Here is an 18,015-nt window from a genome sequence, read left to right as displayed (position 1 = left end):
GGCAGATTGAAATGAATCTTCACACGCGGTCATATGAAGAGTGTACCAACATAAAAAAAATTAGACTAGTAGCAACTCCCTCTCTTATCTCTTATTGTACCACAAAACTATCATGTAATGGCATTACGTAACCTTTTAAATAAAAAAAATTCTTTCACTTGATAATTTATGATACTTATTTTTACTTTCAATTAGTGTCTTCGCTATTGTAAAAGCTATTATTATACAATGGTAATCCATCGAAATATTCTAAATCTGCACAACACTGTTTGGTTGCTATAGGCCAGAAGAATTTTTTCAATTATCTTTCCAGTTTAAAATTACTGCATCTTATTGCTCCACTCCCTCGCTGTATGTCTAATTAACATTTTATGTAATTACTTTTTAGATGGCATCGTCTAGCCTTCAGTGTGAAAGGAGACTCTGTAACAATGATACACAACTGTGAGATATCTTCAACAAGACCAATCGTAAGATCAACATCCTCAACGTTGGCTACATCTGGGATTATCACGATTGCTCATGAACTTGCTGAAGATAATCATTTCAAGGTGAGCAAAATATATACACAGGGTGTTTCATCATGAACTGGACAAACGTATATAGTCGCTTAGAAGACACCACAAACTGTATTTTTGAAGGGTGTTTTTTTTAGAGGTATAGAACTTTAAATTGCAATAAGACAACGATGGATTATTCGATTGACATGAATTTTATTTATCCGCAAGATAATCTTGTGGCATTACATTTTAACTATGATTTCTGGCATATGACCGCCACGGCTGGCTCGGATGTAGTCCAATCTGGACGTCCAATTTTCGATGACTTTTTCCAACATTTGTGGCCGTATATCGGCAATAACACAGCGAATGTTGTCTTCCAAATGGTCAAGGGTTTGTGGCTCATCCGCATAGACCAATGACTTTACATAGCCCCACAGAAAGTAGTCTAGCGGTGTTAAATCACAAGATCTTGGAGCCGAATTCACAGGTCCAAAACGTGAAATTAAGCGGTCACCAAATGTGTCTTTCAATAAATCGATTGTGGCACGAGCTGTGTGACATGTTGCGCCGTCTTGTTGGAACCTCAGCTCCTGGACATCATGGTTGTTCAATTCAGGAATGAAAAAGTAAGTAATCATGGCTCTATACCGATCACCATTGGCTGTAACGTTCTGGCCATCATCGTTTCTGAAGAAGTACGGACCAATGATTCCACCAGCCCATAAAGCGCACCAAACAGTCAGATTTTCTGGATGTAACGGTGTTTCGACATACACTTGAGGATTAGCTTCACTCCAAATGCGGCAGTTTTGTTTGTTGACGTAGCCATTCAACCAGAAGTCCCTTCATCGCTAAACAAAATAAAACGGACGTAGTGCGCGATACGTATTCCGCACAGAACCATTATTTTCGAAATAAAATTGCACTATTTGCAAGGGTTGTTCAGGCGTGAGTCTATTCATGATGAATTGTCAAACCAAACTGAGAATAAATCACTTGACAGCTGTTGAATCGGTCGCCATCTTGAACAGAGATGCCAACTTAAAGTTATATACCTCGAAAAAAAACACCCGTTACAATAAATGAATCGTCTATCAGTAAACATCTGCTAGTTTCAGCGGTACCAAAACATAACGACCACAAATCCAATCCCTAAAGTGGCTCAATTACACCCTTCCTCGCACTTATAATACCTTGTATCATTGCAGGGCGAGATCGAACTCCTGAAGATAGCTCCAGTGCCTGACGAAGCCTACGATATATGTAAGACACACGCACCTGATTGCTCCTCGGGGATCTACAGCAATTTCGCCATTCCCTCTCAGGCTTCTTCCTCCTCGGAAGACTCCTCGAACTTCGGATACAACTTGTCTGCCAACGGAGGGGCGGGGAACGAGACGCAAGGGGAAGGCGATGGTAAGTTGAGAGTTTTCCTCTTAGTTGGGAAGATAACAAATTATAAGACGTAATGAAGGTAAAGGATTAGGTGTCCTGTGGGTGTGACAGGGGATTTATACATTTGCGTTTAAGTGGTCGGCTGCGCGAGAGTGTTGTTATTAATAGATTTCCGAGATGGCGGTGTTTGTTGTCTGGCACTTAATCGACTTAATAGTTTCGATGTAAGGGATGCCGGGAATTCGAGTCTTGGGAATAACGAGGATGTAGAGGATGGTGGGACATCTTTGCGTTTGCGAGAAATGGTTGTTTCGAATCTGGCAACACTTCCGTCATCTTTGTTGTGACAGGAAGCTAACAGACCAATTGAAAAGTCCTCGGTCTACCATGGTAAAACACATTTTTTGGCAAAATTCGATTTTGTTATTCCAAATAGTTGCCTTCGAGGGCGATACAGCGATTATAGCGTCTTCCAACTTTTCGATACCATTTTTGTAGTACGATTTGTCTTTCGCTTCAAAATAGGCCTCAGTTTCGGCGATTACTTCTTCATTGGCGCTAAATTTCTTTGCAGCGAGCATTCTTTTAAGGTCTGAAAACAGGAAAATGTCGCTGGGGGCCAGATCTGGCGAATACGGTGGATGCAGAAGCAATCCGAAGCCCAATTCATGCAATTTTGCCATTGTTTTCATTGATTTGTGACACGGCGTATTGTCTTGAAGAAACAGCACCTTTTTTTCTTCAAATGGGGCCGTTCTTTCATCCTTTAAACGATCCAATATCGCTGCTGATGGTCTGGCCCTTTTAGAGGAAATCAATGAATATTACACCTTGTACATCCCAGAATAATGATGCCATAATCTTGCCAGCTGACTGTTGTGTTTCTCCTCGCTTTGGATTCGGTTCATCCTGTGCGGTCCACTCAGCTAACTGTCGATTGGACTCCGGAGTGAAATGATGGAGCCATATTTCATCTATTGTCACAAAACGATGCAAAAATTCAGGATTATTGCACTTTAACAGCTTCAAACACTGCTCAGAATCATCAACCCGTTGTGGCTTTTGATCGATTGTGAGCTCGCGCGGCACCCATTTTGCACACAGCTTTATCATGTACAAATATTCGTAAATGATATGATGTACACGTTCAGGTGATATCTTCACAATGTCTGCCATCTCGATCAACTTCACTTTACGATCATTCAAAATTATTTTGTGAACTTTTTTGATTTTTTCGTCGGTGACAGCATCTTTTGGGTATCCACTGCGTTCGCTGCCTTCGGTGCTCATTTCACCACGTTAAAACATAGCATACCAATCAATGATGGTTGATTTTCCTGGTACAGACCCCGGAAACTCTTCATCAAGCCAATATTTTGCTTCAACTGTATTTTTTCCCTTCAAAATGCAATAATTTATCAGCACACTAAATTCTTTTTTTTTCCATTTTTTTCAAATAACAAAAGTAGCAACACTCACAACGCAATATCCCACAAATTAATGGTGGAACTGCTGTCTAATTTTGACACGTATCGTTTGAAGGTTGGTACTAACTAAAAATCATATGAATTTAATACTAGCACCGACATCTGTGCATCAGACCGGGGACTTTTCAATTGGCCTAATATATGCAAAATTGGACAAAATTTCCCATATCATATTTGTCTCAGAATAACATTCATTTGGCATTTGAAGACTAAGACTCGGTGCCAGTTTTGTTCAACTGATTTGAGTTCTGAAATTCATAAATTATTCTAAAAAAAGTTTCCACCATAGAATATTAGGGAATACTGACGTGGCATGCAGCAACAAGTGGAAAAGAGAGTTAATCACTCCGAAGTCATGGAATTTGCCTACCTAAAGATGACTCTATGCCTATCAAAAGGAAATTCATAAGCGATAAGCCCTCCCCAAAATTATTCTTGATGAATATTCAAACCTCCCATAGACAAGTTCTCGTTATACAGAAGCCTCTTATTTGCATGATTATTGGCTATAGTTACACTGGAATAGGTGCCTCTCAACTGGTATTCCCGTTGGGTCTCTACGTTTCTGTGACAAATCCAAGGAATAGCGAAAATTGGACAACTTCAATTCACGCGATATCAGCTTAAATTGGTATGAGTTTTATGTTTTATGTTGATTACTAGAGGCAGGTCAACGACTTAGCATTTGTTGGGTTAGCGAGCTTGTTCATTGCAAATGCCCCACCAGGATTATTATTCTGGCTAAAAAGGTGTATGATGTGAGCCAATCAGGCTATTTCAATATCTCTGTCTTCATTAAAAAATCTGTGGCAGCCAATTTTCTGTTTTGTCTTCTATTGACTGAAAACGAAGTAATCGAAGTTACGAGGAAATGAAAATGTGGAAGTTGTAAGGTTGTTTGATGGAATTGATTGAATTTTTTATGCGAATTCGTTGTTATGCATTCTTGGAATAGAAAATTCATGAGTTTCTTTTCCATTATTCAAATCTTTTGCGGTAGATTTGATTTTCAACGCTTGCAATGCAAAATTGAAAACTCATTCTTATTAATATATACAATAACAGGCCAATTGAAAAATCCCTGGTCCACCATAGTAAAACACATTTTTTTGGCAAAATTCAATTTTATTATTCAACATAATTGCCTTCGAAGGCGATACAGCGATTATAGCGATCTTCCAACTTGTCGATACCATTTTTGTAGTACGATTTGTCTTTCGCTTCAAAATAGGCCTCAGTTTCGGCGATTACTTCTTCATTGGAGCTAATTTTATTTCCAGCGAGCATTCTTTTGAGGTTTGAGAAAAGGAAAAAGTTGCTGGGGGCAGGATCTGGCGAATACAGTGGATGCAGAAGCAATTCGAAGTCCAATTCATGCAATTTTGCCATTGTTTTCATTGATTGGTGACACGGCGCATTGTCTTGATGAGACAGCACCTTTTTTCTTCAAATGGGGCCATTTTTTAACGATTTCATCCAATAACGCTATATAATAATCGCTGTTGATGGTCTGGCGCTTTTGGAGGTAATGAATGAATTTGGAGGTAATGAATGAATACCTTACGCATCCCAGAATACTGCTGTCATAACCTTGCCAGCTGACTGTTGTGTTTTTCCTCGCTTTGGATTCGGTTCATCGTGTGCAGTCCACTCAGCTGACTGTCGATCAGATTCTGAAGTGAAATTTTTCTTTTTGAAAACAACATGTCTGAAGATAATTCACATCATAAAATCAAACATTTTCATGATATAACCCTTCGCTTTTCAGGACTCATAATAGAACCGCTTATTTTACTATAACTACTTTTTTTCAGAGTTTGAAGTCACCCCATCCATTGACATTTTTCCAACTCATTCAGCACCTTCCGTAGTTTATATACCAGAAATTTCAGCACCTACACCTTTTTATTATGACTATGAAGAAGGTAATAGCAAACTTGTAACGATATAACTTCATAGAAAATTTGCTATTTAAATCTGGACATTACAACATCCATATTGTTTCAGGAGAAGTAGACACAACTATCAGAACCAGCACTCTATCCATCTACCCTACGAATAGCCCAGAGACGACTACCATTGAAAACGTAGAGGTAAACATCGACGTCTTAAATAACTTAAGAAAAATTATTCTCCTTGGTTTCCGTTCGGGTTTTAACTGGATACTTGTACTGTTCTGTAAGTGCCGCTAAAGTATGTGAAGGATCTGGTGAATTAAGTAATCTTCTACCCATATTGTACCAATGGGGAAAAATCGGGTGATCTAGGAGGCCAAGGCAACAAATCGACCTTTACTTCATCATCCGCAGCCTCTTCATCATGTAAAGAAACGCGCTTCAACAAGGTTTAGATATTGTTGAATTGTTTTATCAAAATCAGAGCGAATTTGTGAATATTGAGAGAAATTTACAATAAGACGAATAATTTGTCAATTAATTAAATAATGCCATCCATTTCAAGTTTCTCTCAGTATTCACAAATGAGCACTGATTTTGATGAAACAATCTAACAATTTCAAAAACGTTGTAGAAACGTTTATCCCTCCATCATTAACTGGCATAACCTCCTGAGCAAAAATCACATAAGATATTAAGTGGAATAAAAATAAATCCGATCGGGTTCCACAAGATGGCGTTAGAAAATTGAGATTTCGTACTACAAAATCTTCTGTGACAGTTTTGTGATTAGTTGACTCAGTTTTGTTCGAATGCCCGTCAAAGGTGGACACGACCAAAGAGAAAATACTTTATATTAATCAAGTTTTTTTTTTAATAAAGGCGAAAATACAAGCCAGGCTGCTCAATATGTAAATAGTGTTTATGGTTTTGATACTCTAACAGCCAATCACGTCGCTTTGGTTCAGGTGTTCAGATGTCACAGTTGCACCATGCACTTAAAGGCCAATTGTCAAAAATGTCGATAAAAGCATGGACATTGTCGAATCAGACCGTCCTGGTAGCAATGTTTCGATTTCCCAAGAGCGAAAGCACAACTATTTGCATAAAGATGCTTTCAAGATGAAGTTCGTTGTATGGGTACCACACGAGTTAACGCAAAAAAAACCTCATGAACCGAATTTGCTGCGAATCGCTGCTGAATCGCGACTAAATCGACTGATTTTTGAAGCGAGAGGTAACTGGTGAAAATAAGTGGATCGCTTACGACAACGTCAAGCAAAAACGGTCGTGTTTGGAAGGCGGTAGGACGGCGGAAACGGACAAGCTAGGATTGATAACGAGGAAGGTTTTGCTATGTGTTTGGTGGGATTGACTGGGAATTATCTGCTATGAGCTGCTTCCCATACGGCACAACTGTTGACTCGGAACTGTACTGTCAACAATTGGACCGTCTGAAGGAAGAAATCGCCCAGAAGAGGCCAGCTTTGGCCAATAGGAGGGGAATTGTGTTCCATCAGGATAACGCCAGTCCACAGACATCGACAGAGATTCTCAGGAAGCTCCGAGAGCTTGGTTGGGAGGTTCTTATGCATACACCCTTTAGTCCGGATTTGGCACCAAGTGATTACCATCTGTTCCTTTCTATGGCGAACAATTTTGCTTGTGAAAAATTCGCTTCAATAGAGACTCGTGAAAATCGACGTTCTCAAAAGTTTGCAATAAATTCATTATTACTGGTTGTTTTTGCATTTATTTCACATTAGATTGTATAGATTTCCGATTTTTATTCCAGACAACAACTGTAACTAATGAAGGCAATTCGACTGAACCTAAGACCACAACGGATTATTATCATGGCTACTACGATCACTATTACCCCAATTACTACGGTGCTATCGGACCTAAAGGAGACCCTGGACGAGACGGTATGCCTGGTACGCCTGGGGTACAAGGTCCTCCAGGACATATATTCATGATTCCTGTAAGTTTTCTTTTCCTTTCGGTCAAGTTTTCTAAATTTTTCTTCTTCTTAAAAAAATACGCTACTGCTATCCATATACATATTCAATTTGTCACTCGGTTCAGCTTCCTTAACGAGATATATATTATATAAATGATTCCATCCTCGCAGTTGCCTTTAAAATATTTTTGGTGTGCTTAACACGGATTTAGAAAGAGAGAGTTCTCTTCCGATTGTGATGAACTTTCGCATTGAGGGTCACAGTCTTTGAACTTAGAGTTGTGCCAAATTTCATTTCTGTGGTTGCATCACAACCATAGAAAAAAATTACTCGATTTTGACACGAAATGAACTGGATCTCCGCAAGTACTCTTCCGATTGTGATGAAACTTCGAACTGAAGAGTTTTTGAGTAAGAATAGATAATACACAATTTATGATTGTCAATTTCGAAATTTAAAAATATGGAGGGTTTTCCAATAAGGGGTTTCATTTTGAATAGCCAGCTATCTGGTCATCTGTCACTTTCGAAACTGTCATATTTTGACATTTGACAAGTAAACATCATGACATCGAACGAAAACTGGACAAGTGTTTTCATAGAGTCGTTCAAGTACGATTGGAAGAACTATACCTTCGGTAGACTCGAAAGAAATTCTTCATTCAAAGTTGAAAAATCGGTAACCATATCGAGATTTCCGTCGAATCGAGTTTTCAATGTTTCTCGTCTGAGACTTTTCTATTTTTTTTCTTTCAGATAAACGCTCAAGGCAACGAAAAGGGTCCAGACTCGCAGGCAGAAACTTTCAGGCACATGCTTGCACAGCATATGGTAAGTGATTGGTTAGAAAATCCAACTTTGCATTAACTAGAAATCCTGAATTCTCGGAGAGAATGAAATCGTTGAACGAATTGCGGTTAAAACGAAACAAATATACGCTTACCCACATTTCCACAGTTGTGTCCCCTTCAACTCTATGTGGGTGGTTGGTGCAAGGGCGTAGAAATGGGGGGGAACTGGGGATAATTACCCCCCAAGATTTCCAAAATATAAAATTGCTGAATTCTCGCAAAGACAAAGAACGAAAATTTTTCCATAAAATGAACCAATAATGAACCAATAATCATTGTACTTTTCTTCGAAATCCACACGGCAGTAAAAATCGTACCCTTTTACGGTTTATGAGTTTATTATCGCTTTCAAGATGGGTACTATTATTACACTACTAGGTCCGAGGTTTTTAATTTTCATTTATCTATCCGCTTTGTCGGAGTCCCCCTTGTTTTGCCATCTGTGATATCTGCATTCGTCATCGGTATACACTTACCCGTTGTTTTCAGTTTTTTGTATCATTCTCGTCACAAAATATCAGTACTGCAGTCATCAAAAACTGAACTGAGTAATTCGTATAGAAAAATTGTCTGGGATGTCTTGTACAATTTAAATTAAAATTTATTTGTGAAGACATCAGTTTTGAATTGACTATATCCACACGGTGATCCTTAATTGGAGGTACCAATGAAAATGTCAGATTTTTCAGATCATTTCAAGAAAAAAAGTCCTATAACATCGGTCCCCAAATAGTTTGTTTTTTAGATACAGGTGATAAAGTAAGTTTTTTTTCATAGAACCTTCTCTTCACAATTTAAATTGGCCATAGATATTCCAATTTAAAGTTAAATCATGTAATATGCTAACTTTAAATGCAAATCCACAGGGTGATATTTTTTCTGGAAGGGTGCCTGATTCTTCGGAACTATTTGTTGGTGAACCGCTGGTAGTTTAAAAAAAAATTAAAAAGAAACTCTGCTCCAGTACTACACTTTTTCGTTTGTTATTGTTTTATCGTATATGCTATCGATGTCGAGAAAAAAATTTCAAACAGCTCTCTAATAACTCTCAGGAAAATTCGAATTATTATAAAGATCCAGCTAGTAACCTGTAATGAATGAATTAATTATAAGTTTTGTTATTTATTCACCCTATATTATAGCGAAGATTAATAAATATTTGATGAACTGATACAAGCATCACTTAAAATTAGGACAATACAAGAAACACCCTGTATATCGAAAACAAAGCGTTTGCGGGCCTATGTTTATGGGACTTTTTATATTTAAAATTATCAAGGAATCTCTAATTTTCCTTCGTAACTCCAGTATAAGGTAAGAACAACCAAATTGGTAATAAAAAAAATTATTTCGAGTATTTGGTTCAAACTTCGTTATCAAACTTCTTTTTCTCACATACCAAATATGAGTAAACTTAGTCGTCAAAAAAAATTTTTCGATTACCCTCCCAAGAAAAAAAAGATCTACGCCCTTGTGTTGGTGTACCTATGTATTTCTACGCCTACCACTGGAATTCTTTCATCTCGAAAAGATATATAATCCTTATCAAAACAACTCCTCGGAAGTACCTATTTCAGTTGTAGCAACCATTGGAAATTGAGTCAATCTTTTGTGATAGTTGAATTGAATGAAATGGTGAAAGAAGAATGCATCTGTTTGGTTGAATCTGCGGTTGAAAAAAACGATTATTTTCCATTTCTTTTTCGATATTCGTATTCCGCTGAAGCAAACAATATAGTTGGTAGGTCGTAGAGTCCATCTCATCTTAACAAGTCTATTTTACGTTACTTTACGTAGGTAATTGTTCATTCATCTTCCCTTACACAGGGTTGCCGCCAGGACCGGCATACCGGACATTTAGATCGCTAAGGTGATTTGTAACCATTCTCGAATAATTGAACTTAAAAAATTGTAAATATCTGGGACACACTGTATAATTGACCAAAAATTGCAATAAAACAACATTGGATTATTCGATTGACATGAATTTCATTTATCCGCAAGATAATCTTGTGGCATTACATTTTAAATATGATTTCTGGCATATGACCGCCACGGCTGACTCGGATGTAGTCCAATTTTCGATTACTTTTTCCAACATTTGTGGCCGTATATCGGCAATAACACAGCGAACGTTGTCTTCCAAATGGTCAAGGGTTTGTGGCTTATCCGCATAGACCAATGACTTTACAATTGGAGGCCAATTCACAGGTCCAAAACGTGAAATTAGGCGGTCACCAAACGTGTCTTTGAATAAATCGATTGTGGCACGAGCTGTGTGACATGTTGCACCGTCTTGTTGGAACCACAACTCCTGGACATCATGGTTGTTCAATTCAGGAATGAAAAAAATAGTAATCATGGCTCTATACCGATCACCATTGACTGTAACGTTCTGGCCATCATCGTTTTTGAAGAAGTACGGACCAATGATTCCACCAGCCCATAAAGCGCACCAAACAGTCAGTTTTTCTGGATATAACGGTGAATCGACATACACTTGAGAATTAGCTTCACTCCAAATGCGGCAGTTTTGTTTGTTGACGTAGCCATTCAACCATAAGTGCGCTTCATCGCTAAACAAAATAAAATGGACGTAGTGCGCGATACGTATTCCGCACAGAACCATTATTTTCGAAATGAAATTGCACTATTTGCAAGCGTTGTTCAGACGTGAGTCTATTCGTGATGAATTGTCAAACCAAACTGAGAATAAATCACTTGACAGCTGTTAAATCAGTCGCCATCTTGATCAGTAATGCCAACTTAAAGTTATATACCTCGAAAAAAACACCCGTTATCTCATATTAAGGACTGTTCACATGTTGATTACTCAGAATAGTGATGATTATCCAGGATAACGTTTTTTATTGTATAACAATAGAGAACAAACAAGAGTTTTCAGGAACCTCTAGCGTCAAAACTAGCCTATAGAAATACTTTCACTTATTGAACTTTTTGTTTGGAATGACTTGGACCATACATATAAAAAATTCAGCCAATTTTCCAGGGGGTCATCTTCTCTAAAAAAGTGTGCAGTATCCTTTATTGGAAATATATGTCTATAGTTTAAATCTTGGTGCTGCCTTCAATCATAAAGATCCAGTTTTATTTCCACAATGTAAAAGTCGACATTTCCACGTTGAAATTTTAAATGTCATTCGATGTTATGAGATTCAAGGTAACGCATATTGAACGTTTTATTGCACTTTTATGCACATGTTTTCCGTTTATCCAGCATTTTGGGAATTTGCTGCAATATCCTATGGTTTATTAACATGCAATGAATCCGATAGGTTTCATTCATTTTTGTTCGGAGCACTAGGTACATAAAAAGTTGCAAATGTCCTCCGATAATCGATAATCGAACTTTTAACTGAAGTTTCATTTCTCATCCCTTCAGAGCTGATCCAAATAAAACCTATAATCACCGAATGAGATATATTCGTGATATTCTTCTTAAATTTTTGGTCTACGCATTTTTCATTCTTCTTCTTAATAATTTAACTTTCAAAGAGTCCCAATTTTCTCCGCTCCTCTTCAAATAAGTACAGAAAATCCGATGATCGAATGAAATAAACTGAATTTATCCTTCATTAATGTCTAAAAATGATGTAGTTTCATTTTCTGGAAAAATTCATTTTCAGTTTTTCAATTTTTTGTTTTCAAACTTTTAAGTTTTCCTCTGCATATTTGTTTTGTTGATACTTGTTAATTCATTTTTTACCTATTTGTCATCACATTAAATGAAAAATGAAGGGTTTTTGAAGATTTGACGTTGATTGTGTTTTTTTTTGTCGGTTTGTATGGGTTGATTTTTTCTTATGCTTCAGATCTCTATCTTGAAAGAAATATCTGGTGGATAAACTTCAAATCTTCGAGTGGAAGATTAGTTGTAGTAAATATTTATATGATGCAAACCTATTCATTTGATTCTCTCCATAGATGTCCATGCGAGGATCTGAAGGACCAGTTGGTCTAACTGGAGTTCCAGGTTTACAAGGACCACCTGGACCAGAAGGTGTCAAAGGAGAACCTGGGGAAGTTGGAGAAATGGTAAGAGCAATCCTTTTATTCCAACTTTGTTAGAATATTCCGTAGAACTGATTCTGTTTCTTCAAAAAATAATTAGATTATTACCAAGAATGCTAGAATATTGTAATCAATCATCGAAATTTGGATCGGGGATTTCTGCACTGGGAAATTCCTACGGTTGAAGCATCGGATTATGAAATAGACTCAATAGAAAGGATCATATTCACTTATTCGATAATTTTCTCAAAGAGATGCCCTCAATTTTTTCATCGCTCAGTAAACTCCGGCCCCCGATTACCCAATATAAATTTTTATCATTCTGTAGAGTTAGCTTCTGTTGGGGCGGCAAATTGAGTCTCTTTCTAGGGCGGCAGTTTGGCTAGCGACGGCCCTGCGTGGACACCAATCGGAGGCCAATTCATCTATCTAATGAATCTTAATCAATAAATGATTACTTCAAATTATTAGGGTTTATTGAGTCTACTTGATGAAGGATATTCAATATAAATATCAGAAAGTTGACAACTTTCCTTCACAATAATATATCTTTATGATATATTTGGTTTATTTTTCTCTTGGAATATAATTCCAATTCTAAAAATGACAAAACTAATAACCAGCCAAAAGAAAATTCAAAATAACTAAAACTTAACAAATTGAGTAAACGGTTAATAAATTGAATAACTGAATCAACATAAAGACAGGCGTACGTTTCGAAATTTTTATATTTACTAATGCAATTTTTCCTCATCAGTGCCTTATAGTTCAAACAAATGACTGAACTTAATAACTCATCACTTGTATATCTACTTAACAAAAAATGCAATTGAGAAAATTCAAACTAACTAAACGTAACTGTTTACTGATTCTCTAGTAAGGATTCACAGAGAAAGCAATAACTTCAGGCAGTCATAGATTTCTTTCTTGTTATTCTCATGAAATACATATACAAATCGACATCTACAATTGAGATAACAATTTTATAAATTTTAAATTTATCCTTTGGTTGGTAATGACTCTTAGTGAATAAATGATTGTTTCAAATTATGAAGGTTTAGTGAGTCTACTTGATGAAGGATATAAACATCAGAAAATTGACAAATTTGTGTATATTCCTTCACAATATTAGGCCAATTGAAAAGTCCCCGATCTGATGCACAGATGGCGGTACTAGTATCAAATCCATATGATTTTTAGTTAGTACCAACCTTCAAACAATAGCTGCGCAAGCTACCAATCGATCAAAAGCAACAATGTGTTAATGATTGAGAGCAGTGTTTGAAGCTGTTTAAGTGCAATAAACCTGAATGTTTGCGTCGATATGTGACAATGGATGAAACATGGCTCCATCATTTCACTCCGGAGTCCAATCGACAGTCAGCTGAGTGGACTGTTTACGATGAACCGAATCCAAAGCGAGGAAAAACACAACAGTCAGCTAGCAAGGTTATGGCATGAGTATTCTGGGATGCGCAAGGTATAATATTCATTGATTACCACCAAATAGCCAGATCATCAACAGCGTTTATTATATAGCGTTTTAGATCGTTTAAAGGATGGAATCGTTAAAAACGGCCGCATTTGAAGAAAAAAAAGGTGCTGTTTCATCAAGACAATGCGCCGTGTCAAAAACAATGAAAACAATGGCAAAATTGCATGAATTAAGCTTCAAACTGCTTCTGCATCCACCGTATTCGCCAGATCTGGCCCACATCGACTTTTTCCTGTTCTCAGACCTCAAAAGAATGCTCGTCGGAAAGAAATTGAGCTCCAATGAAGAAGTAATCGCCGGAACTGAGGCCTTTTTTGAAGCGAAAGACAAATCGTTCTACAAAAATGGTATCGAAAAGTTGTAAGATCGCTATAATCGCTGTATCGCTGTTGAAGGCGACTATGTTGAATAATAAAATCGAATTCTGCCAAAAAAATTTGTTTTACTATGGTAGACCGAGGACTTTTCAATTGGCCTGTTAATATATCTTTATGATATATTTGGTTTATTTTTGTCTTGGAATATAATTCCAATTCTTAAAATGACAAAATTAGTAATAGTGAGAAAGATGAATCGTCGTTTATAAATCTAGTGAACTTGTTACGGCCCCTACACGTAAAAATATCCTGGAGTTTCGTAATAAAGAAAAATAAATAAAAACGTATCGGAATGACGTATATTCAAACAGCCCCATCTCTAGGATGAGCGGATTTCCAGGGTTCGTTTAATATTTGACACGTCCAAATGAGGCATATAGACATTTGATTAGGTGCAGAACGAGATCGCAATCAGGGTGTCAGTATAAAAACGCCATTCTGTATCTGGTGTCACTATCGTTTCCGGGTTCAGGTATGGATTATGAAATATTCCAGATTCGAGTTCACTCTTCTTCCTTTATTTCATAGAGTAATGAACATAAATGGAGGGAGTATACGCAATTTTTACATGTCCCCAACATGGTTAGATTACGTTGTCGGATTGTGATATATTTTCAAATCCACAATTTTACTATATCGTTATGAATTTATATTATATTGAATGAAATATATTTATTTGAGTGATTTCCCGATTAAAAATGCAAATTTGAATATTTATAATCCGGTATTTTTCCTAATTGTCGAATTTATAATAAGCAGAATATTTATTATTTTCTGTATCTACCTGCTGAAATCCAAGGTTTGGCAACTTTTGCTCTCCTAGTGTCATCGGTTGTTTCACGTCGTTTGGCGCGATTGAAACTTGTTTTCTGAATTTCTGATATATTTAAGTATTTATTTCAATATATTTTGTGTTAATATTAAACGTTGATTCACTATGGGACATAGAAAGTGCGTTCTTTGTGGAGAAACTCGCGAATTGATTGAAATATCGTATCACTGATATGTTTTCATTTCCGGGCTCTTCATGTCAAATTTGATAGTTCATGTGGGGGACAAAATTTGCTTACTGAAAATGAAATACGCTCCCCCTATCTATATTTATTACTCTGAGCTCTATTTCTCAGACAATGTACTAGGGTGGTTCAATAAGTTTTGCGGTTCAATAAGAAAAACACGATTTTATGCTTGCAAATACACTTTATTATTAAATATAGTCTGCCTGAATTTCAAAATATATACTTGAGCCAATGAAATTAGTATTTATGAATTTCATCCTTGAAGTGGGAATCTGGAAGGGTTGCAAAATGTACTTCTACATCTGTTATGACCTAATCATTTGATGAAAAACGCTTTCCACGCATGAATATTTTTTGGGTTTGAAAACAGATGTAAGTCGCTAGGAGCCAAATCTAGTGAATAGGGTGGATGCTCTAACAATTCGAACTCGTGGATTTTAGAAAATGGTTCAAAATGCTCTTGTGCTCTTGTGCATTGTCCTGAAGAAAAAGAGTTATTTTCCTTCTGCAAACCGGGTCTTTTTTCACGAATTCTTCAATTGGTCTAAAAGGTTACACTAATATTCAGAATTTATTCTTTCACCAGTTTTCAAGTAATCCACAAACAAAATTTCTTTGGCATTCCAAAAAACTGATGCTTACACCTTCTTGGCCGATTTCTGGTCATGCACTCGTTTCGGAAACGAAGACACCACTCTTTAGCCTCTGATTTGGTTCGAAATCATTGTAACAGACCCAAGTTTCATCCACAGTGATGAATCAACGCATAAAATCCAGTTTCTTCTTTCGAAAACGGTCTAAATATTGCTGAGAACGTCACATTCAAATGTATTTTTGTTCATTGCTGGCGAATGCGGCACCCATTTTATAAAGGGGGTTTTTTAGAGCTATAGAACTTTAAATTGCAATAAAACAATGATGGATTATTCAATTGACATGAATTTATCCGCAAGATAATTTTGTGGCATTACATTTTGAATATGATTTCTGGTATATGACTGCTACGGCTGGCTCGGATGTAATCCAATCTGTGGACGTCCAATTTTCGATGACTTTTTCCAACATTTGTGGCCGTTTATCGGCAATAACACGGCGCATGTTTTCTTCCAAATGGTCAAGGGTTTGTGGCTTATCCGCATAGACCAATGACTTTACATAGCCCCACAGAAAGTAGTCTAGCGGTGTTAAATCACAAGATCTTGGAGGCCAATTCACTGGTCCAAAACGTGAAATTAGGCGGTGACCAAACGTGTTTTTCAATAAATCGATGGTGGCACGAGCTGTGTGACATGTTGCGCCGTCTTGTTGGAACCACAGCTCCTGGACATCATGGTTGTTCAGTTCAGTAATTAAAAGGTTAGTAATCATGGCTCTATACCGATCACCATTGACTGTAACGTTCTGGCCATCATCGTTTTTGAAGAAGTACGGACCAATGATTCCACCAGCCCATAAAGCGCACCAAACAGTCAGTTTTTCTGGATGTAACGGTGTTTCGACATACACTCGAGGATTAGCTTCACTCCAAATGCGACAGTTTTGTTTGTTGACGTAGCCATTCAACCAGAAGTGCGCTTCATGGCTAATGGACGTAGTGTGCGATACGTATTCCGCACAGAACCATTATATTCGAAATAAAATTGCACTATTTGCAAGCGTTGTTCAGGCATGAGTCTATTCATGATGAATTGCCAAACCAAACTGACAATAAATCACTTGACAGCTGTTAAATCGGTCGCCATCTTGAATAGTAATGCCAACATAAAGTTATATACCTCGAAAAAAAACACCCTATACATGGCTTTCTGATACTCAATACTCCAGTAATAACATTGCTCACACTGCTCAATAAGATATCAGGGCTTTTACTAAATCTCTCTCATTCATTCGACGCTTTTCCAATACGATATCCTCTATTTTTTTCTGCGATTTCTGGTGTTGTTGCTGTTTTTGGACGTCCTCGACGTGGATCGTCTTCATGGCTTGTACGACCACGTTTAAATTTAGCAAACCATCTTTCTACTGTAATAATTGAAGGCGAAGAGTCCTTTCACATTTTCAACATTCCTTCATAAATTTCCTCCGCTATAAAACCTTCTAAAAATATTGAATCACTAGACGATTTTTGCCATTGTAGAAAAATACTGTGACACGTCGATACCAAATGGCTTATGAAAAAAAAATGAATTGGAGGATTGAAATGAAACTGGACACACGTTCATATTGTAACGTTTTTCGGTTAATTAAATCGGTACTTCTGGCTAACACTAATTTATTTCAGGTACACAACTATAAATAACTATTTAAAGATGATTTATTTCAACTATTACACTAATTTATGTTCACTACTACATTAATTTATTTCTACAACTTATATCTAATTGAGTGTACGGCACTGACCGCCGTTTCTGTCGGACTGCCCTGCTCTGCGGCTTCGATTAGTTATATACCGCTCGCATCTCTCTCTAGAAGCGTCTTGATCTTTCTATCAAGCTCTCGGTGCGTCCGGTACCTTCTAGAAAGAGGCAGTGGCGTAGGGCTTGCGAATTCGTTACAATATGAAAAGTGTACCAACATAACAAAACGAAAACATTTTAGCTAGCAACAACGCCCTCTTTTAATTAACCGCAAAACTCATCGAACAACCCGTGTACACGGCATTGCTTCTAGAAAGTGATGATGATATTATATCTTACGATCCTGCAAAATTAATTTCGTCCAGTTCTCCCCTCGGCAGTCCATCATAAGAGATAATCAGGGTGTAGATAATCGTTAAAATGAAGAGGTTGTAAACACCGGGGTTAATAAAAAGTATTCATATTCCTTTTTCTCGGCATGATGCGTATTTGACGACCATTATTATAAAACTAACCACGCAAAATATGGAATATCTGCTCGGCGCGGCGGGATTTTACGGTGTTGTTTTAATGGCTGAGCAGTATTTCATGCCGTGATTTACATCGTAAAATCGAATTTTTATTATTCCATATGGCGATAT

The 18,015-nt window shown here is 37.1% G+C and overlaps 1 protein-coding gene across 2 annotated transcripts in view; it reads left to right on the top strand.

The window, feature by feature from the left end:
• Positions 1 to 18,015, top strand: part of LOC123687053 (collagen alpha-2(XI) chain-like) — a 61,603-nt gene that overhangs the window by 32,867 nt on the left and 10,721 nt on the right. For both annotated transcript variants that reach the window (XM_045627014.1, XM_045627015.1), the window contains exons 5-11: positions 389 to 551; positions 1,712 to 1,919; positions 5,200 to 5,310; positions 5,393 to 5,478; positions 7,076 to 7,264; positions 8,000 to 8,074; positions 12,040 to 12,150. In XM_045627014.1, the coding sequence (XP_045482970.1) occupies positions 389 to 551; positions 1,712 to 1,919; positions 5,200 to 5,310; positions 5,393 to 5,478; positions 7,076 to 7,264; positions 8,000 to 8,074; positions 12,040 to 12,150 (943 nt within the window). The remainder of the gene's footprint in view (positions 1 to 388; positions 552 to 1,711; positions 1,920 to 5,199; positions 5,311 to 5,392; positions 5,479 to 7,075; positions 7,265 to 7,999; positions 8,075 to 12,039; positions 12,151 to 18,015) is intronic.

This window comes from Harmonia axyridis, chromosome 1 (assembly GCF_914767665.1).
Source record: "Harmonia axyridis chromosome 1, icHarAxyr1.1, whole genome shotgun sequence".
Lineage (NCBI taxonomy): Eukaryota > Metazoa > Arthropoda > Insecta > Coleoptera > Coccinellidae > Harmonia > Harmonia axyridis.
This window is presented reverse-complemented; position numbering and strand designations above follow the sequence as displayed.